We start from the raw sequence: 23,485 nt of genomic DNA on the forward strand, positions 1-23,485 counted from the left end.
CGAGAGTGCTGGCTGCAGGATACACAGGGATTTCGCAGGTTCGAGGCGGGGACAGTCCGGTAGGGCTGGGGCCATGTCAGTGGGCGTCTTCCTCTTGTTAGTTACTGCACGGCTGTTCGGTCCTTCTTCTTCTTCTTGTAGTTTCTTCTTGTCTGAGGAAGCAAGGTTCGGGGGTGCCCCTAAACACTAGATTTAGGGGTGTTTCAGGAATGTTTAAGGCAGGGACCAATGGGTCCCTTGTTGGCTGAGTCCCCTCCACCTGCAAGATGGCGGGATTGAGAGTTGTGCTTCACCTCGCCTCCCCCACCTGAGGGGTGGAGTAGGCAGAGGTGAGCACACCTCTCTTTCTTACTTGTTTTTCCTGCCGGTTCTCCCGTCCAAGGTGTGGGTCAGAACCAGTGGGGACCAGTTGCTAAAAGAAGCAAGTGGCCTAGGGAAGCTCACAAAGGCGGCAAGCCTTTGAAGCTTCCCCGTCGTGAACCCTGCCCATCTTGGGGGAGGAGGCTTGGCACCTCGTCCCAGGATGTACATTGTTTCAGGCCCCAGAGAGCAGCAGGCTCTCGACCTAGGGGTCCAGAAATATGTCTGATGGTGGCAGCTGAAAGCAGCCACTCAGCCTAGACACTAGTGATAGGTTAGTTTTCAGGGGGCATCTTTAAGATGCCCTCTGTGTGTATTTTTTATTAAGTCCCACACTGGTATCAGTGTGGGTTTAATGTGCTGAGAAGTGCGATACCAAACTTCTCAGTTTTCAGTGTAGCCATTATGGTGCTGACCTGTGGCTAGAGATGCCACTTGGGTTTAGGCTTCAAAGCAGTTTTAGGGAGTGTGCCCTGGGTACCTGATTAGCAGGAGCCCAGGGAACACTCAGTCAAAGCACTTCTCACAGAAACTGCTACTCGTCCGCTTCAATGCGGATTCAACAAACATTACGCAACAGATGAAACCGGTGACAGATCCCTGTGGATACAAGGTCTAGAGCTGTAAAAATGCCACCAACTTCTCTTCGAGACCTTAACCGAGTGACTTTTTTTTACAAACATGCTGTGCAACAGTACTTATCAAGGCATGTTATCTTAGGATATTAGTTGAGGCACTCTTCCCTACATGACCTGATGCTTTCTCTTCTTCCTTTGCTGTTACTGAGAGGATTGCGTTCAGAACCTTGAAGCAGTAGTCCGTTTGAGGCCACAGAATCACATAAAAACCAAATTTCTCTTAAACGGAGATTCTCACCAGTCGGCCTTGGGACATTGGGCCAAGTAGGTTAAAAAAGACTACAGTTATGCAAAATCTTGCTATGAGGATGTGCGAACGTTCCAATGTGGGACCTAAACCAATACACTTTATACACAAGTGTTAGTCCCAATGTCAGAATTAAATTTTTTAAAACTGATTTTCCCCTGAAATTAACATATGTACCTTTTTAGGTCTCGCCTGACCCAGCGCATGCGCTGGTCTGGCAAGACATTTAGTAGGTGGGTTTAGAAAATGCTACCCACATTTTTGTGCTGGCGACAAGCTACAGTGCACGATTGCGTGCACGCGCACAGCTGCTCCCCGCATTCCCCCCTCCCTTCTCGCCAGCCATCTGCCTTTCCTGCGACAGCCTTCAGTCCCATCTCCTCCCCCCGCTGCTGCGCGCATCGCAATCACTTTCGTTTTGAGAGTGATCGCTATGACTACCTGTACATACATTCTGACCTAACTGCACATCACCTACGCGCCCGTCGGACCGGCCTCCTATGCTCCTTTCGCCCTCAGTCCTAAGCCAGCACGGTGTTCTGCTGTCGCCCGCCCTTCAAACGTACAGCTCGCCTCTGACACTCCTTACCTGTCTATTTTAGAAACGGACCTCCTGCGCCACTTTGAACCTCCAGCAGCCCTGGCCCCAGTACCCACCGGCCTTCTCCGTTTCGCTCCTCACACAGCCACCATTTTGTTCCTGTAATTTCACCCCCAGTGTTGCCAGGTCTGGATGCAAAAACAAGGGCAAACTGCGAGAGGGAAAAGGCCCGAAAGAAGCCCGCCCACGTGAAAGCAAGCCCATCCCTACATATCGACAGTAACTGTATACAAAAGACAACATGTGACTCATCGCTCCTATTGTTAGTGAACCAATGTGAATGTTCGTCCGCTCTAATCGATGCCTGTACTTTTCTACCTCATACAGCCTGTGATTTTTTTTCTTTGTTTCAGTGTCTTTCCATTCCCCGCCTGCATTCGACGTGCTCTTTCGGCTGTATTTGGCCTCCCGCTTCATTGCCACTTTCTGTATCAGTGTTCTACGACCTTTGGCCCGTTTTCGCTCTACGGTTGATATGTCATAAATGCCCATACTTGACCTCTTTGTTCTATCACCCCTGTGCGTTTTTCGAGCCCTCTATTTTTTGCTACCCCTGTTGGCCTGTGCGTTTTTCGAGCCCTCTATTTTTTGCTACCCCTGTTGGTTCTTTTCTGCTCTTCAATTTTTTTTACCTTGTTTTACAGTGCATACACAATCACATAGGATACATGGGTGACATGCAAGTTCGCAGAGACTGTGGACATTCATACCCAAGTGGCAGAGGTAGATAGCAAAAGTCCTAGCTAGTTGATGCAGATTGGTTAAGAATTGCTGGTATTTGAGGCCCTGAGTGAATTATTAGAGAGAAAGCAACAGTCATAGAACCCTAGAGAGCGTGTTCCAGAGTCTGTGTGCATATAGAAAGGATGCTTGCTTCCTGTTCTTACTTTGATTTCTATATTTCTGATTATGCCAGTGCGTGGCTCAGTATTCTGATCTAGAGACCATAGATGGTGTGATGGTAATATAGCTCACTTTCTGAGATTTCATCACCTTGACCATGATACATTATATTTTGAGAAGGCTATATGCTGCCAAACAATATAGCTCTCCTTGTGAGAGAAATAAGGTGCATTTCTTTTGAAACGTGATCGGATGAGACGAATGACTTCATGGCATAAGGTACTTAACTGCGCCAGGATGGCATCTGGTAGGCCGGTAAGTAGTAAGACAAGCATTGCCATAGCCAATATGTCTCGCTTTTGGAACCTTATAAGTGTTTAGCCACGCAACAGTTGATGTTGTTGCACCAAGGATATTGTGCTGCAGAACTAAATACTTATAAGGTCCCAAAAGCAAAACCTATTGGCTATGCCAATGCTTGTTTCTTCAGTTGCTACTGTTCCATGTTGTTTTGAAAGTGTGGTGTCTATTTTTCTTGTTGCTGGCAGTCCACATCCCAGATGTGAAAACTGGCTCCGTTTTTTATGTGATATTTAGGTGATGTGCATCGAACCCTCTTGCCCCCGAATTTCATTTTTTTAAATTCTGAAACATGGCTGCCCTTGTTACACTGCTGCTTCACTTCATGCCCTTACATTTTGAGACCTGCAACTGCCGCTTTGGTTATGTATATGATGCACTGCAAGTGGCGAATTAAATTACCCCTTTATAAGGCCGCATCCCTGCTGTGAGGGAAGATGTGAAGCAAAGCAGGTACAGGGGTTCTAGCCCAAAGCCCTTTGGGTCTAATAATGGGACTCATAATGGGAATTCAGATACTTCAGGTGCCCTTCATCTAAGGAAGCAAGGAAAATGGAATTCCCATTGGGACTGGAAGGAGGTGAAGTACACCTTTCAGTCCCCACTATCTTGAATATCAGGGCTAGGACTGTGCCCCCTCCCACACGAGGGTGGCATAATTGTGGGTGTAGACACCCCAGGAAAGGTGGCCATTGGTCCTACCTGTTACTCCCTGAAAACACCCCTAAATGGAGTTGATGTCCATGCACACTATCACCGAAAAGAGGAGTCACCTACCTTGTGACTGGAAAAGGCTTCTTCGAACAAAAACAAAGTGCAATTATCCGGACCCAACACTAGATGGCGGGCTATGCACAGCATGTGAATCTACAGCTCTACATGCCAAGAACAGATGCATACTGGGTAAGTAGCATTTTCCATTTATGTGGCTCCACCAGACCCTGAAACTAGTTCCTGTAGACCTAAGAAGAAAAAGGATGAAGGTGCAGAAGAAGACTTAAAGCACCTACTGACTTGGCCCCAGCCCTACCAGCCTGGTTGCAGCCCTCGAAGATCCTGCTAAGAAACAAATCCTGTCCAGCTGACAGCAACCTCCACAACTGCTGCCTTTGAAGAAGAAGCCCAGAACTCCCGAGGACAGCGGCTCTGTCCACACAAAAACAACACCAAGGACTCTGGTGCCCTTTGGATCTGCGATCCATGACCACTCAGCGCCTGTGTCCAGGTGGCCCACTAATCCAGAAAAGGTTCCTTGCGATCCTGAGTCCAAGTCCAGTGTTGGCTGACCCCTCCTGGACTCCACACTGCTGCAGTGTGTATACAAAGCCTCTCACCTACTGCGACCGCTTCTGGTAAGAAAACCCAACGTCAAAGGACACACCTGCACCTGAATCCCCTGGGCCTTGGGGAGCTCGACTGATGGTGTCCCTATGACCTACAGCATCTTCCCATACCTTTTGCCGTCTCTGCTCTCCTGCGTGTAGCCTTCAGCTCGTCACCTGCAGCCTGTATTCAAATCCAACTTCCTCCATTGGTTTGCATTGCGTGTGCAATGCTGTGTTTAAACCCTGCATCTGGCCGCCCCTGTGCCGCTGGTGGTGTATATTTGGGGTGCCTTGTGGCCCCCGTGCTTGTCTAAAACCCCAAAGCTTGAGGCCTGCAACCGTTTTACTTTCTTGCCAGCAGTGTTACTTCAAGCACCCCCAGTCTCCATTGGGTAACATTGGGCATGATCCTCAACTTTTACCTCTGCACCCGGCCACCCGTGTGCCGCTGGTGGTGCAGTGTTTGTGCTTACCTGAACCTGGTCCTAGGCTAACGCTGCAACCTGGATTTGTAAGTTGTTCACTTACCTCTAAAACTGCATTATTGTTTTCCTCTATAGGTTAACATTGCCAAGACTCAAAATTACTGTGTCCACTTTTGAACTAGTAAAGAATTCCTATTTAAAAGCGTACTTACCTTTTTGCACAGATCTTGTTCTGAAAATAAATCTTGAGCAAAGCTTATTTTCATAAAAGTGGCGTTGATCTCCTTTTTGAGTTGTGTGTCATTTATTGGTTATTGTGTGCACAACAAATGTCTTGCACTCCTCTGTGTTCGGCATGAGGCTGCTTGCCCACACTACCACAAATATAGTACTTTGGGTTTGCATTGAGCCCTGTAAACTATTGGAGGAATCTCTGCATGGTATAACCACCTAGTGGTATACCATATACAGAGCTAGCTTCCTACACAAAGGTTGCCAAATTATCTTGTTCAACAAGATCTGTACATTCTTTGCGTGGAAAAATAATTTCGAATCTCTGCTTGAATAAGACTAAGAATAGTAGACAAACTAGCCCTCTTTTTTGTCAATTATGAGCATATATCTGTAAGGGTTTGGTAACTTCAAAGTCTCTCTTGATGGATTTTTTGTTGTATTCTTCTATATCATTGCTAATAAAGCTTTCTGTTCTCCTGTTTTGCTCGGGGTAAAGCCGCTACTGAGGTATTACTAAGGACTACATCCTTTTTTAAAATGTGTGACAGCCACTTGTGTGTGCATGCATATTTGTATGCGACATTGTCTTCTTTCCGATTCCTAAGCTGATGCCCAAGTGTGCCACACTCTTTTGGGTTAGAGAATTCTTCTTTCTCCTTGTCTTTTATTTAAGAGATAGGCTTGCAACTCTACTCTGTGATTAAGACTATAGATGATCCCCTGGAGGAAAAGGTATGGTTTTGCAGCGTGAATCTTTTCGGATTCACTATGCTGTGCATTATTCTGCCACCTTGTGGTTGGGTCCGGAATCGTAGTATTTTCTCTTTTTTTTTTTTTTTTTTTTTCGTGGCCCAGGTGGGCTGCGACGTCCCACCATTTGGTGTCCTTCGTGACTTTGGCGCGCTTCCTGCGGAAGCTCCCACCTTTGGTTGCCAACTTCAGATTCTTTTTTCTGCCGTTGGGTCTGGATCATTCCTGAAGAGTTCCAGAGTTTTGGAAGAGGAATCAAGCAAATCGAAGAAAATCGGGGCAGAAACAAGTTTTCATCTATACCGGACTACAGGTCAGGTACCCGAAGCGACGAGGGATAAGTTTAACGAACAAAACCCCGATGTTCGGAGAATGCGCTCACAGGGGGGGCTCCCTGAGCGCGGGGATGGACGAAACACCATTCAAGTTTTGCACCAATTGCCACCACAAATACGCCCAGACGGATTAGCATCCAGTCTGCAACCTCTGCCTGCCGCTCGACCACAGAAGCGAAGACTGCAACACCTGCTCGGCATTCACACCCAAGACCCTTAAAGTAAGGGAGAGGCAGAGAAGGGCAAACCACAACATGCAGGGGCCACCTCCAACACTACGAGACTTGGGCCTCTCCAGTGGAGAAGAGGACATAATCGCCGAAGGACCGGAGGATTGCACGGTCGTCTAGGTCCATAAGAAGACGTTGAAGGATGTAAGAGAGTCGTCTACCCCTAAATACCCAAGCCATACTCGAAAGAGTGAAGCAAAAGCCCCGAGCGACACTCGTAGTGGTGAAGCTAAGTCCTCGAAAGGAGCTCTGCCGCCGAAACACTCGACGAAAGCAACAGCCTCCAGGGACAGTCAACCGAGCGGATCCTTCGGAAAGGTCTCCCAATCGGCGAAAAACCTCAAAGATGTCGAAGGCTGCCCTCGAGAAGGACACCTCGGTGCCAAAGAAAGAAGGACCGACATCGTCGTCGACTGCCTCGAAGAGAAGCGCTCCAACCTTTTACGCCGAGCTTGCTACTGAGATGGAGAGGAAGAAGAGAAGGCTCGAGGCTGGAATGGTGATCATCCTACAGCGGAAAAAGGACTTCGACGAGAAGATGAGTCAATACACCATCCCGCCGAAACCCGTGGTCGAAGTCGAAAGGGAGGACGCGGAACCGCCGAAAACGCCCGAACCAGTCGAGAAACAGGGGGAAGACAACTACTATTTCGAGGGAGAAGGCGACGAAGATATGCAATCCTACCGGGACTTGACGTCCTCGGAGGCACAAGACGTGGAATGGCAAGATCTCGACACCGAATCTCCAGAAGAAGGCGTAGACACTTACCCTTCGAGGCCCTCGCCGCCAGATGACATAGGGATCTAGAACATGGTCGTCCTGAAGGCTGCACAGACTTATGGAGTGAAAATGGAGGAGGAGAAGCACAAGGCATGTTTCCTCCTGGAAACTCTACTGCCTCTACAGACTAGGAGCCAATTCCTGCCCATGCTCCCTAGTGTGCTGGACCAGGGAATAGAGGCCTTTAAGGAGCCAGCAGTATGCAAAGCTGTGACACCTAGGACGGAGAAGAAGTACAAACATTCTTCAAAGGACCCAGCATACGTCCAAGGGTCTCACAGGGACAAAGGTGGAGAGGAATACGGCAATACATTGGCGCATCGTAAACGCCAGCGCCCTGATCAACAGGCATGCATACCAGCACTTGGATGAAGTGGGGCAGCTCCTAAAGCATCTACAAGACCAGTACCAACAAAGGGCTGCTCACCTGGTAGAAGAAGGAAAGAACATGGCGAACACATGCCTGAAATCGGCATTGGATGCTGCAGAAACATCGTGCAGGCTAATAATGATAGGAGTGACTGAGAGAAGACACGCATGGCTCAGAATTTCGGGATTCAAGCCAGAGGTACAAAGTAACATCTTAAATACACACTTTAATGGAGAGCAACTGTTCGGCACACCAGTGGACGACAAGTTGACGCAGCTCAAGAAGGACAACGAAACAGCAAGGTCCATGGGAGCATTGCAGTTCAGAGGACTGAGAAGAGACACACCCACGAGAAAGCCGGGTGGTAGAGGGGGCAACGTGCCTAGCACATCACACCAAACGTCCCAGCAGCAACCAAGGCCAGCAGCAGCAGGGTCAAAAGCAGCAGAGCTGGCAGTACCAGCAGCGGGGACAGACCTTTCGAGGGTGCGGCAACGGAATGAGGACAAACACGAAGAGGAGGCCAGCAGCCCTCCACCAAGTGACTCCACCATGGAACAGGCCCCCACCCTAGAAACACCTCGGGGTGGGCGGGAAGACATAAGAACTGCAGCCAAAGGTTCCATGACAAACAGTAGCTCAAACACTCAACAACGGTAGGGGGAAGAATAAGAGACTTCATCCAGGAATGGAGGAAGGTCACATCGGACAATTGGTTACTTAATATCATACAATACGGATACTGTATAAAGTTAGAAAGAAAGCCTCCGAACAGAAAACCAAGAAGCGAGACACACTCAGCAAAGGAGCTCTTGCAGCTAGAGGCGCAGGAACTGTTCAGCAAGGAGGCAATAGAGGTGGTACCAAAAAAACAAAGGGGTTTACTCAACTTTCTTCCTTGTGCCAAAGGTGGACGAAACACTAAGACCTACCCTAGATCTACGGTTCCTGAACAAATTCATAAGAACTCAAAGGTTCAAGATGACTAACCTACAAGAGGTAATACCACAAATACAAGAAGGGGATTTCATGGCTACTATAGATTCAAAGGACGCATACTTGCACATCCCCATCAACCACAAACACAAGCGCCTGCTAAGGTTTGTGATCAACCAAAGACTCTACCAGTTCACAGTACTGGCATTTGGCCTGAAATCCGCACCAAGGGTGTTAACAAAATGCCTAGCAGCGGTCGCAGCACACCTACGAAGGCAAGGAATACATGTATAACCCTATCTCGACGACTGGCTCATAAAGGCAAGTTCGTACAGCCAATGCAAACTCCACATCCAACAGGTCATACTAACACTGACTGACAAGACTGGGTTTCTCGATCCTTTGGGAGAAATCATTAACAGAACCAGAACAAATCAAGATATTCTTAGGGGCAGAGAAAGATACCATACAGGCCAAAGTGTTCCCCAGCAGGAAAAGAACGTTGGCGATACTGAAGGAAACACGTCGTTACCGCAAGGGGCACGTTCTGACAGTGAGGACGGCGAGCAAACTGATGGGAATGATGGCGTCATGCATCCACCTAGTCCTAAATATCCGACTACACATGAGACCATTACAGGAATGGATCCAGCAGCAATGGTCACAGGCCTCAGGGAGTTGGGAAGATATTGTGGTTGTCACGCACGCAGTGCACCAGGAAATAACGTGGTGGAAAAAGGAAAACATATCACAGGGGAAGCCATTCACACAACAAACTCCTACAGTGACCATCAAAACGGACGCCTCCCAGCTGGGGTGGGGCGCACACATGAAGAAGTTCAAGGTTAGGGGTCTGTGATCGCAGCAAGATGCGGTCAGACACATCAACTAACTAGAGCTAAAAACCATATTCCTAGCCTTGAAAGCCTTTCAGAAAGAGCTCTACGGGAACAGGGTGTTGGTTCAAACAGACAACACAACCACCATGTTCTAAATCAACAAAGAATGAGGAACACAATCAGTACCATTTATCGGGGCTAGCACAGGAAATTTGGAGATGGGCCATCCCACTGAAAATAGACCTACTAGCAATACATCTCCCAAGGAAGGACAATGTGGAAGCAGACTGGCTCAGTAGACAGACGTTGGCATCTCACGAATGGGAGCTCAACCAGCAGGAAATGGAGAAGCTTTTCCAGAAATGGGGGACTCCACAAATAAACCTATTTGCAACACACCAGAATGCAACATGCCAACACTTCGCATCCAGACAACCGGACCACCGGTCCCAAGGGAATGCACTATGGATACGTTGGTCAGAGCTTTGCATACGCTTTTCCCCCGATATCACTGATACACAGGGTACTCAGCAAATGCAGAATCCGCAACATGACGCTAATACTGATAGCACCTCAGTGGGCCAGGCAGTCCTGGTTCTCGCAGACAGTGGAAATGGCACAAGAACCAGCACACAGGTTCCCAAGAAGAAGGGACCTGTTAACAATGCAGAACGGAAGGGTGCTTCACCCAGAACCAGAGGGGTTCAGCCTAGCAGCATGGCTCCTGAAGAGCTAGAATTTGCACACCTAAAACTATCACCAAGTACTATGGCAGAACTCCGGGAAGCAAGGAGGCCTACCACAAGAAAGTGCTACATAGCAAAATGGAAGAGGTACTCCCTATGGTGCATCAAGGAGAAGCTGCAACGGAAGGTCACAATGGAATCAACAGTACTAAAGTACTTAACGCACCTGCTACAAAGCGGATTAAGCTACACATCCCTGAGGGTGCACTTGACTGCGGTGATGGCCTACACAAGAGGAGAAACAGGGAAATGTGTCTTCAAATCTCAAGTGGTGAAGAGATTCTTGGAAGGGGCCAAGAGAATGGCCCCCCCAAAGAGGATGCCAGCACCAGCATGGAACCTCAACGTAGTGCTAACTCAATTGATGAAGCCACCCTTTGAACCTATTCACAAGGCTACACTGCACATGCTCACACTAAAGAAGGCCTTCTTAGTGGCGATCACGTCACTACGAAGAGTAAGTGAGTTGCAAGAGCTCACACTCCAAGAGCCCTACTTACAAATACACGAGGACCCTACTTACAAATACTCAAGGACAGGATTGTAATGAGGACGGACCCACACTTCATGCCAAAGGTGGTGTCTCGGTTCCATATTAACCAAACAATGCAAATACCAAGTTTTTTCCAAAAACCGACCACAAAAACAGAAGGAGCTCTACACACACTAGACTCCAGAAGGGCTGTGTTGCTCTATATAGAAAGGACATAGGAGTGCATGAAAACAAAACAGTTTTGTCTCCTTCGCAAGCAGTTTTCTGGGACGACCAGTCACCAAGAATACCATTGCACGATGGATTGCGCAGACAATTCAACTCTGCCACAAGCAGGCAGGACAACAGTTACAAGGAGCAGCTCAGGCTCAATCAACAAGGAAGAAAGGAGCAACAATATCTAGCTAGCGAAAACACCTATCCGAGACATTTGCCAAGCAGCAACATGATCTTCAGTGCATACGTTCACTAAGCACTACTGTGTGGATATTCAAATGAACAAAGAAGCGCTAGTGGGACAGAAGGTCTTACAACACATTTTCAGGAACCAGTGCTCCTCTTTCATCCAACCACCACAGTAAGGACAAACAGCTACAAAGTCAATAATCAGCATAGTGAATCCAGAAAGATTCACGCTGCAAAACGTATAGTTTCTTACCTGTCGGTGTAGTTTTGCAGCATGAAGACTTTCTGGATTCACTAGCGAACCCACCCTCCTCCGCCAGAAAGATGAGGGGAGGTAAAGGGTTAATGATAAACCAGACTTACAAAATAACAGAGAAGACTGGTTTAACACAAGACAAGAAAAAAGAATCAGAAGATGGCGACCAAAGGTGGGAGCTTCCGCAGGAAGCGCGCCGACGTCACGAAGGACACCAAATGGTGGGACGTCGCCGCCCACCGGGCCCCAAAAAAATGAAAGAGAAAATACTACGATTCTGGACCCAACCACAAGATGGTGGAATAATGCACAGGCGAGGTGAAGCACAACTCCGGGCTCTCGCCATCTTGAGGATGGGGAGCCCTACGCAATCAGGACTAGACGCCTGCCCCCCTCTCACTGGAGAGTTGCAGGCTAGAGGGTGTACCCACCCCAGGGAAGGGACCCATTGGTCCCTGAACTCTACCTACCTGTAACGCCCCTAAATTTAGTTGTTAGGGGCACCCTGAACCTTCCTTCTACAGATCTCAAATCCGAAACAAGAAGGAAGAACAAGAAGAAAGAAGACCTGCGGTGCAGCTGCTAACAAGAGGGAGACACCAACTGACTTGGCCCCAGCCCGGTTGACCCTCGAACCTGCTCCTGCTAAATCTCAGCATCTCCAGTGGTCAGCAACCTCGAAAACCCCGGAGGACATGACTGCCTTGCTCATCTACCAAGAATGGGACTCCCACAAGCAGTGATCCTCCTCAAACACAAGCAACACCCCTGGTGCCAGCCAGGGACCGCGAATCCAGCACACTCTGCACCCGCTGAGCCCGGTCTGTGCCTGAGTGGACAAAGACCACGAGGACGTCCCCCCCCCCGGCAACTGTGACAAAGAATCCAGCACCCAAGGACCCTCCTCGACGCTCCCGACGACGCCTGCAGCCTCAATACCATGGACCCCCAACCGCGACTAGCTGAGGGTAAGATTTCCCGATGTCAAAAGACACCCCTGCACCCGGCGGCCCCCTGTGCCCAGCTCCTGGGTGCCTACCTAACCTACAGCTTCCCAACTTAACTCTCGAAGTGGTGGTCGCACCTGAAGAAGCTCCGTCCCCGAGCTTGCAGCCTTTGTTCATCTTGAAGCTTCTCTATTGAAATACATTGAGCGCCCGACTGCTCAAAAGCACCCTGCACCCAGCCACCCGAGTGCCCCTGGAAGTGCAGCATCTGTTCTATTATACTTCCCCACTTGCCCTGTGTAAGTGACCAGGATCCCATCTCCCACAGCCACGTGGCCTGCCTGCTAGCAGCCACCAACCAAAGGCCCCCTGCACGCCATAGGCTAACATTGGGCCTACTCTCTCTGCACCCGGCTGCCCCTGTGCCGCTGAGGGTGTAACAACTGTACCTACCTGATCCTGGGAGAGCCCTGAGTCTATGCCCAGAACCTTAACTCCACCAATCGAGTACTTACCTGAAAGCCGATAACCTACATTTTCTCCATAGGTTAACATTGACTGGTTTCACTTGGAAATTCTTCAAAGTGTTGAGTTTTGAAACGTTAAAATATTCACTAAAAATCGCCCGATCAATGAGAACAAAATTACTCAACTCTTATCAGGAGAGATCCAAGTGCTGGATCTTGGTGCCCAGCACTTACCCTGAAAAGTAATTACAACTGTACTTACCGATAACTTGATGTTCGAGGCATATGAGCTGCAGATCTACACACTTGTGCATAGATCGCCATCTGGTGTTGGGCCCAGATGTTTGCAGTTGTTTTTCCTCTTGGAAAGTCTTTGGAAGTCACGAGGTCGGTGACTCCTCCTTTGGATTGTATTGCGCATGGACTTCGGCTCCATCCTCAGATTGTTTTTTTCCGCCATTGGGCTCAGATGTGATCTTCGCGCTCCGGTTCCGAACAGTTCCAGTTTTTCTATCGACGCGCAATCCTCACCCTAATTCGCGGTATTGTTTCGATCGCGAGCCCCACACTCGACGCGGCGCTCATCGATCAAGAACCTTTGATTCCAGTCGTCGACGACGGCCTTCGGGCCTTCTCAAGCTCCGGTCCTGGCTAATGGAAAGGACTCCCTTCAAGAAGTGCCCTCGATGTGGGTCCAAATTCCCCCACAGCGATCTCCACAAAGTATTTAACCTCTGCCTCTCCCCTGAACACGAGGCTCGAGACTGTCAGGCATGCAAGTCCTTCCCTTCCAAGAAAACCATTCGGGACCGAAGGGCACCGAGAACTATGGCATACTCGCCGACGGCGATTCCAGATGACATCTTCAGGGAGGGCGTTATCGCTCCAGAAGAACACCACACCGACTAGAGCCTAGTCAGCGCCTCCGAAGCCAACAATTCAGATGTGGAGGACATCACTCCGGCACAGAGGGTCGTGAGTACCGAACTACTCCCACCCCACCCCCCCACCCCCCTCACAGGCACCGAAAAAGGCTTCAGTCACGCCTTCGCCTCCGGGCCTAGGTAAGACCAAAGACATTGCTTCCCACACCGCACCTTCGGGACCGGTAAAGAAGCCGATTAAGCCTTCCAGCGGCTCGGGCTCGAGCCAGCCCACCGTCGGTGCTGGGAAACACTACTCCGCACCGACGCCGAAAAAGAAAATGGCCTCCTCCTCGGCACCGCGCTCCATACCGAAACACTCTGCGCCGAAAACCAGCTCCACCTCCTCGGTACCGACACCATCCCCGGAACTGAGCAAAAAACACAAGGCCACCGACACCGATATCTCGAAGCAGAAAACCATCTCGGCACCGAATAAACAGACAGCCCTTTCCAGGCCGCATAGTTCCAAACAGCGGACTAGCACAGACTCTAAAACCAAACCACCGGCCCGATGCCTTCGGCGCTGACGAACAAACCACCCTCCGAAGAACTCTTTACACCTGATCCATTGCAAAAGACATTGATCAAAGACCCCAAAAACGTACATTTAATGCTGAGCATCAAAAAGAGACAGCTGGAAAAACCTGCCCCAGCTCCACCTCCATAGAGGAAGGACTCTGCTACCTCCCCTTTCAGAATGCCTTCACCACCTCCTCCACCCCGCCTCATCATTCCCCAACACCCTCTCCGGATGATGATGATAATGATAATGTCTATGATGACACAGGGGACGTGCCCCATGACCTACCTACAGGGGACCCCACTCCCACAGACTCCCCAGACCCATGGGACGCCTACAACATCCCTGACATTCCTAACGTCCCACAAGATGATCTCTACCCTTCGAGACTGTCCCCACCTGAAGACTCCTTAGGGTTCAACCACTTACTACAGAGGGCTGCACACTATCACAGAGTGGATCTCCATACCGACCCCGTGGAGGAGGAGTTCCTTCTCGATAGGTTTGACACTACGCATAGGGCCACCTCTATACTGCCCATGCTCAAAGGAGTTATTAAACACGCGCCAGAAATCTTTAAAGACCCAGTGAGAGCCAGGGTCATTAACCCGCGAATTGACAAAAAATATAAAGCCGCCCCTACAGATCCCTCCTACATCAGAGGGCCGGCACCACTAGATTCACTGGTAGTGTCTACAGCACGTAAGAGAGCCAATTCCCAAGCGTCAGGCGAAGCACCACCACCTGACAAAGAGTCAAAACTATTAGACGCATCCGGCAAGCGCAATGCATCACAAGCTGCCAACATATGGCGTATCGCTAATACACAAGCGCTACTAGCAAGATACGACAGGGCCCATTATGACTAACTAGAAGCCATAATGCAACACCTCCCTGACAAATATAAGAATAGGGCAAACGAGTTAATTCAGGATGGCAAAACTATCAACAATACCTCCATCCGTTGTGCCCTAGATGCAGCTGACACCGCCTCCAGAGCCATTGATACCAGCATCCTCCTCCTACTCAGTCGCCATGCCTGGCTAAGGATCTCAGGTTTTAAACCAGAAGTACAAGCTTCCATCCTGAACCACCCCTTTGACCAGGAACATCTGTTCGGCCCAAAAGTGGATGAGGCCCTAGAAAAGATGAAAAAAGACACCGACACTGCAAAGTCCATGGGAGCCTTACAATCACACCCTCCCAGGTGCTCCTTTTGCCGCTCTGCCTTTCGGAGCATATCCAGGGGCTACTCCTCTGACACTGCTTCCACTACATATAAGGCCCCTACCCAATCCACCTTTACCAGGGGTTACCAAAGAGGCGGATACAGAGGCAACAATAATAAAGGCAGAGGCAAGACAAACACCGCCCGCTCTGCCTCCGCACCTGCCCAATGACTCCCCTCCACTCCCCCCAGACCATCCCACTCCGGTCGGGGGCAGACTCCAAAATGTCTTTTCTGTCTGGACTACCATCACCTCAGACAAATGGATAACACAAATAATTTGGTCAGGCTACTGCCTAGAACTAATATCTAACCCCCCAAACATTCCGCCCAGACAACACCCAATGTCACAGGAACATCTAACACTACTATAGCAGGAGGTAATCTCCCTCCTACATAAAGGGGCGATAGAACAGGTTCCTACCAACCAACAAAATATGGGGGTCTACTCCCTATATTTCTCATACCAAAAAGGGATGAGACTCTACGGCCCATCCTAGACCTCAGGCCCCTAAACAAATACATACATTCAGACCATTTTCACATGGTAACACTTCAGCAGGTACTCCCACTGCTTTCCCACAACGATTTCCTGACCACTTTAGACCTAAAAGACGCCTATTTCCACTTTCCTGTACACAACGCTCACAGGAAGTTCCTCAGATTTGTAGTGGACGGCCAATTCAAAGTACTCCCATTTGGAGTCACAACAGCACCACGAGTATTCACCAAGTGCCTAGCAGTAGTGGCCGCACACCTGCAGAGACAACACATCCATGTCTTCCCATACCTAGACGACTGGCTGATAAAAGCCAGCTCATACAACCAGTGTGTACAACACATGCACGCCACTATCCAGCTCCTTCAAGAACTGGGCTTCACAATAAACCACTCGAAGTCCCACGTAAAACAATACCTCGGTGCCACCATTGACTCCTCAAGAGCGCTAGCCTACCCCAGTCAAGCCAGGATCACGAGCATACAGGCTCTACGCGCAAAATTTACGGCACAACACTCCCTTCCAGCTCGAGTGTTTATGCAACTAATCGGGATGATGGCCTCTTGCATATTCATAGTACCTCACGCAAGACTCCAGATGCGTCCTCTCCAAGAGTGCTTAGCTCGCCAATGGAACCAGGCCCAGGGTCAATTAACAGATCTGGTGTTGGTAGACGGTCGTACCCATCGCTCTCTGCAGTGGTGGACCACCAAAAACCTTTCCAAAGTGCGACCGTTCCTGGACCCGGTTCCTCAGATAGTACTGACGACGGAAGCATCGCTCTCCGGCTGGGGAGCTCACCTATTGCATCACACCATGCAGGGCAGGTGAACACCTCAACAAAAGTTACTCCACATCAACCATCTGGAGTTACTAACCATCTTCTTAGCCCTAAAATCTTTTCAAACACAGATTTCAGGCAAGGCAGTCCTAGTCCGCACAGACAACATCACAGCTATGTACTGTATACAAAAACAAGGCTGCACACACTCTCCACACCTCTCAGCTAGCACAGAGCATATGGAGATGGGCCATACCCCAGAAAATCTTTCTTCTAGCCCAACATGTCGCAGGAATCCTGAACACTGTGGCAGATCTGCTCAGCAGACGGACACAACAACTCCACGAGTGGGAACTCCACCCACAAGTTCTTCAACCGTACTTTTAAATGTGGGGGCATCCACAGATAGACCTCTTCACCACCCACGAAAACACCAAATGCCCAAGCTTCGCCGCCAGATATCCACACCCACTGTCCAAAGGCAATGCGATATGGATGAACTGGTCGGGCAGATGTGCATACGCTTTTCCGCCTCTCCCACTCATTCCATTAGTGGTGCGCAAACTACAACAACACTCCCTCACACTAATCCTAGTAGCTCCAACTTGGGCCAGACAACTGTGGTACACCACACTGCTAGAACTCTCTGTAGTACCACACCAAAAGTTACACCTCTCTCCACACCTCTTAACCCAGAACCATGGAGAGATCAGGCACCCGGACCCAGCTCAGCTCAACCTTGCGATCTGGCTCCTGAAATCCTAGAATTCGGTTACCTAAATCTTCCCCCTGACTGCATGAATGTCATCAAAGAAGCTAGGCGACCCACCACTAGAGCGTGCTACGTCGCCAAGTGGAAACGTTTTGTTGTCTATTGTCACAACAATACCATCAATCCCCTAGATGTGTCCATTCAACACATCATAGGCAATTTACTGCACCTACAAAGATGCAATCTAGCCTACACGTCCATTAGACTGCACCTTGCAGCCATAGCAGCTTATCTACAAAACAGGCAACATCTATCACTCTAAAAAGTACCTGCCATTAAAGCCTTCATGGAAGGCCTTAAAAGAATTGTTCCCCCCCAGAGTGCCACCCTCACCTGTGTGGAACCTAAATATTGTTCTCACCAGACTAATGGGGCCGCCCTCCGAACCACTACACAAGTGTGAATTTCAATTCCTACCATGGAAAACCGTTTTTCTTGTAGCCATCACTTCCCTCAGAAGGGTCAGTGAGATTCAAGCACTTACCATTCAAGAACCTTATCTACAAATGCACCATAACAAGGTTGTTCTACGTACCAACCCAAAATTCCTCCCTAAAGTCATTGCTCCCTTTCACCTAAACCAATCTGTAGAACTACCAGTATTCTTCTCGCAACCACAGACCGTTGCAGAAAGAGCTCTTCACACATTAGATGTCAAACGAGCCTTGCTCTACTACATAGTGAGAACACAACCCTTCCGTAAGACCAAACAACTGTTCGTGTCTTTCTCACCACCACACAAAGGCAACCGCATCTCCAAGTTGGGGATAGCCAGGTGGATTGTCAAATGCGTTCAGATTTGCTACCACAAAGCAAAACGAACGCTATCCGTTCCCCATAAAGCCAACTCTACACGTAAAATAGGGGCCTCAATGGCATTTTTAGGGAACATCCCATTAGATGATATCTGCAGAGCAGCTACATGGTCATCACCGCACACTTTCACCAAACACTATTGTGTAGATGTGCAAACTAAGCAACAGGCTAGTGTGGGCCAGGCTGTACTCAAAACATTATTTCAAACCACTGCAACAGATACGGGTGGTCGCCGCAAAGGATGGGTACTGCTATATAATCGATGCACAAGTGTGTAATCTGCAGCTCATATGCCTCGAACAGAATATGCTACTTACCAGTATGCATCTGTTCTTGGCATGTAGAGCTGCAGATCTACACACGTCCACCCGCCTCCCCGGCTACCTTTATCTGTTCCAGTTTATCTTATTTAGATACAACACACATGGGCATCTTCACTGTTATTACTAAGCTCCATCTTTCCCTGCTGGCAAAAAACAATCTGAGGATGGCGCCGAAGCCCATGCGCAATACGATCCAAAGGAGGAGTCACCGACCTCGTGACTTCCAAAGACTTTCCAAGAGGAAAAACAACTGCAAACATCCGGGCCCAACACCAGATGGCGATCTATGCACAAGTGTGTAGATCTACAGCTCTCCATGCCAAGAACAGATGCATACTGGTAAGTAGCATATTCCTTTCCTCCATTGGATAACATTGCCTGGTCTATTTTTGAAACATATAAATATTCTTTAAAAATCGCCTGTGTAACAACGATTTCTTTCAACTGTTTACAGGACATGCGCCAGGGCTGAATCCAGGATCCAGCCCTGAGTAAGAAAAACCTACGCAAAGTAATTGATATTGCCTTAACTTAGAAATTCCCAATGAGCTCAATGTTATAATTGTGTTTAACTTGTGTTGCCTATTGCAACAACTGTAACTATTGCATTTAAAAGTCTATTGCTATTTGAAAGTATTCAACTAGAGCATCTTATTCTAAGAAAGAATTTTGATACCTACTTGTGATTCTAAAAAAATATATATATATATTTTTATATACAAAACAATTGGCCTAGAGTTTGGTTCTTGAGTGTGCGAGACCATTTGCTGACTGAGTGTGTACAACAAATGCTTTACACTGTCCTCTGACACTACCTTACTGCTCGACCAAGGTACCACTTTAAAGAGTAAGGTTATATCTAACTTTAACCTCTGCCAAACCTCTGGGGACTGTGGACTCTGTACACACTGAACCTTACTTTGGTGCAGTATATACAGAGCCATTTTCTTACACTGTCACTTTTACACAAACTAATAAAGACATTCTTTAAAAGGGTGAAAATCTATTCAGCATAGGATAACATTCTTGATCAAAGCTGCAGTACATTCTACAGATTTGCTAAAGAATGTACTGATGGTAGAGATTTGTAAAGCAGTAATCGACCTGTATGTTTATACATTTGTAAAATATTATTGTTTAAACTCTAGCTCCAGGATGTGTGCCCAAGTAACCCAAGTCCCTTATTGTAACCTGTCTGCTTACACACAGGTCAATTCCTTTGCTATATGATCCTGTTGAATCTAACAGTATCACTTAAATAGAGACAGCTTGATATTCTTTTAAGTGTTTATGAATATCAACAAAGATCCTATGAAACGGATATAAAAGTTCATACCCTGAATTACCTGCTCTCCATCATAGCAATTGGTACTAAATTCACACAAAAAATGTTGTCTTCTCCTGTGCTGGAGAGCTTAGTTTATTTGTTAACAGCTGAAGAACTGTGAACATCAAGATGACTGAAATTCAACTGACTTGATTTGTGACTTATGCAATACAAACGCAGCCTTACTGATACAATGCAGGTTTTGCTCTGTATGTTCATCCTGGAGTTATGTATGTATTTGCAGGCATTTTGTAAAAAATAAAAATCTTTTACGTTTAAAAAGCGGATAGATTGAAAACGTGTTCTCATAAGTACAGAACATCTTAGTTTATATACATTTTTTCAAAATAGTTACAAAAAAGAAAGTCATATTTTGAAGCCAGTTTGGGTGTTTTTTTCGAAAGAATATTATTTTTCTCTATTAACGAGTTCCTAGCATAAAGCTAGAGTAAATTGCTAGCCTAGGTTTCGAAGATTCTTATGCTGGACAAGCCGTAACTTTTTTTGTCTTAATTAGTCGCAGTGATAGATCATTTGCTTTTCCTTAATAAATTCTATTAACCTGATGTTTGCATGGAGTTAAACGAAATTAGTTAAAATGTCTCTTTATGAAGCTTTCAATGTGAAAGTCAATATTTTTAAACATGTTCACCTATGTCCTCTGTCCCTCTCCAGCACCTTAGGCAGGAAAACATCTTGCCGCACGCTGTATGGTTTCCTCATCCTAGTTTTGTGATTGGACATTTTTATTAAGCACATACCGTTCACTGTAGATGATATACCGAATAACAAATTGTTTTTTCCTCCTAGGTATGTAATATAGTGGCAGGACAGAGATGTATAAAGAAACTTACTGACAATCAAACCTCCACTATGATACGGGCAACTGCCAGGTCAGCACCTGATCGTCAAGAAGAGATCAGTAAATTAGTGAGTATTTTTCACAGGATTCATTATGAACACCGTTTACAATAATATGCAGGTCTTGTGCAACAATGAGCATAGCTGCAGGTGTCTCTTTACTATTTTCTTTAAATTCTTTCACCAGCACATTTAGTTTTCTTTACATTCAGGTGTTAAGGTTCCACTATATTTGCTCTCTTTAAGTATCTTCCTTTGGAGAAATGATATAGCTGGCTGAACCGTCATCACTTCTTTATGGTTTCTGTTGTAAAGAACTTTAGGTAATTTTTTTATTACTTTCCTGAAAATATGGACATGCATCTTAATCTCTATGCTAAAGGTGAATTAACTATTGAAAGTGACTCTTTGAACTTGTGTGAATTTGTATCACTATAAAGATCACAAGATGGGATGCACATAAAACTGTTAGCTGGCATTGCAGATTGGAATATGCAATTCGGAGAGCCTTTTTATGGAGGGAGGAGTTGCACCTAATAAGACTCTTGACCCACATAATGTACACTTCATTAATGAATTTAGTACAAAGGCCAAACAGGGGAAGGTATCTAAGCTCTAAATGTTATACTTTTGTTTGCCACAGTTATATGTAGCACAGTTATACCAATTACTTTATCACTTATTTATTTTTGTAATTGTTTTCATAGTTTTGGTGTCATAAATATAACAATTTAACAGCACATTACATAGTCCATCTTTACAGGTGCCCTGTGTTGTACATTAATATTGCAAGAAACCTTACGTTGTATACCATAGTGTGATATGGTTAACATCTTGTGGTACTGGCAAATAGTTGTCCACTAATGGATTTTACAGACATCTTCATGGCCCTGTGTGGAAAGGTTTTATCCTCACTTTCCTCTCTTTTGCCTTACTGTGTCGTGTTATGATGAGGAAATTGGCCGTATTAACCTTGCAGTTTAATAGGAATGTTCAGAGTGGTCAGGGTCTCTTAACTCTGTATTTGGATTATTGTACATTTAAGGCGGCATGGCCCAGTGTTTATTGTGGAATACTTTGGCACTTTGTTTTAGAAGCCAACTTTAGTCTGTAGTTAAGGCGTTTCTCCAGTGGAAGGTCTCTGGGAGGGAGATTGTCTGACTGTCTTTTTGCCCAGGCGAATGTGACCAACGTGGCTTGAATAACAAGGGATATTTCCACAGTGGTGATCTATTTTTGGAGTACGGTGGGGTTCAGTAGGAAGGGACTTCTGACCTTTCACAGTAACCTCTGTATGTGTGACTTGGTTTGCAAGGGGGTTGGGTCTTCATGTCCTTAACCTAACCATACTAAAGTTTACAAAAAAGCGATGGAAGGAATGCTTGAATTAATCTCAGCCACTGGTAATTACTCGGGCACATCGTAATCCATTGTTATTTTGCACACCATGTCACCTCAGTTTGGACCCAGATATATGCAAATCAGTCTTGACCCTGCTACAGTCGGAACTGTCCAGCCCGAACTGCCAAGCCAAGTCCTCCCTGAACCGGAACACGAGCAACCCAGAACCGGGTTAATTATGGGCTCTTCAGCCAGGTACAGCTTGGTTCCAGTGACCGTATGCATGGGACGCCTGTCTGGGCATACCCATCCCACCTAGGGCAACACACTGAAGTATACAAAAAAGTGATGGGTGGAATGTTTCAATTGACCTCAGCCACTAGTAATTACTCTGGCCCACATCCCAATCAATTGTTATTTTACCAGTCCTATGTTGCTTGTGTTCCGGTACAGGGAGGACCTAGCCTGGAAGTTTGGGCTGGACTGTTGACATGAGGAGCAGGGTCAACACTGATTTGCATATGGCTGGGTTCAATCTGAGGTGGCATGGTGGGCGAAAAACGATGGATTGGGATGCCGCCCGAGTGATTAACGGTGACTGAGATTCATTCAAGCATTCCATCCATCACCTTGTTGTTTTTGCATCTGAACCAAAGTAGAATTGGTAGAGATGAAATTCTTTCTATTTTTCTGTACAACATATATGGTGCCCTTCTGTATACATTTGAAGTTGGTGAGTGAATGTATAGTGGTTTGAAGCTACAATTTCAAGTATGAAGTGTTTATTTGTGACCTAGAATTATTGGCAGTGTCTCTATTCAGGGGTGACCTCACCTTCAGTTTTTTTTGGTCAAGGTGTACATTGTTCCAGTGAGACTTGGGCACTCATTGAGGAAAGATTTTCCTCATTCCCATATTTTCTCATTGCATTTTTCATCCAATTGTACCCCAAAGTTCATCGTTGTTTGCCCTCTTTTCCCTTGATATTCTCTACTCCTAAAATATGTTTTCATTTTGTCATTTCTGTCCAAATTCCTAGTCTCAGAGACGTACTGAAATTCTTAGAAAAACAACCTTCATTAAATCTGCAGTTGCTCTGTTGTACAGTGTGTTGTGATCTCGTTCAATACGTCCTGATAAGATGTATCTACCAAGGGTTACACAGCATTCATATGTTGGTGAAACCCATATTTTATCGTTTAGCGCTTAAGAGCTGTGCAGAGTCTATCCCAATATGTGTGAATAGTGCAAATCCACAGATATTGGTACTTGAGAAGTTGTATTTTTTCTTTATAGTATTTTGAGATTATTTTATGGATTGTTTCATTTCTATAATAGTTTTAATTGACACAATAAATATCGGTATCGGTTGTACAGTACAGTGTCATCGGAGTTTAATTTTGGATGGTCTGAGATAGTGTGTGTGAAAACACAGATCCAACAGCAGATGAATAACACACCTGCACTCCACGTAGAATCCTTCAATGGTCATCCTTTAAATCC

At 46.9% G+C, this 23,485-nt stretch overlaps 1 protein-coding gene across 4 annotated transcripts in view; it reads left to right on the top strand.

Annotated features, from left to right (window-relative positions):
- Positions 1 to 23,485, top strand: part of AGO2 (argonaute RISC catalytic component 2) — a 524,350-nt gene that overhangs the window by 130,099 nt on the left and 370,766 nt on the right. For all 4 annotated transcript variants that reach the window (XM_085604853.1, XM_085604855.1, XM_085604857.1 and 1 more), the window contains exon 9: positions 20,591 to 20,710. In XM_085604853.1, the coding sequence (XP_085460979.1) occupies positions 20,591 to 20,710 (120 nt within the window). The remainder of the gene's footprint in view (positions 1 to 20,590; positions 20,711 to 23,485) is intronic.

This window comes from Triturus cristatus, chromosome 5_1, assembly GCF_964204655.1.
Source record: "Triturus cristatus chromosome 5_1, aTriCri1.1, whole genome shotgun sequence".
Taxonomy (NCBI): domain Eukaryota; kingdom Metazoa; phylum Chordata; class Amphibia; order Caudata; family Salamandridae; genus Triturus; species Triturus cristatus.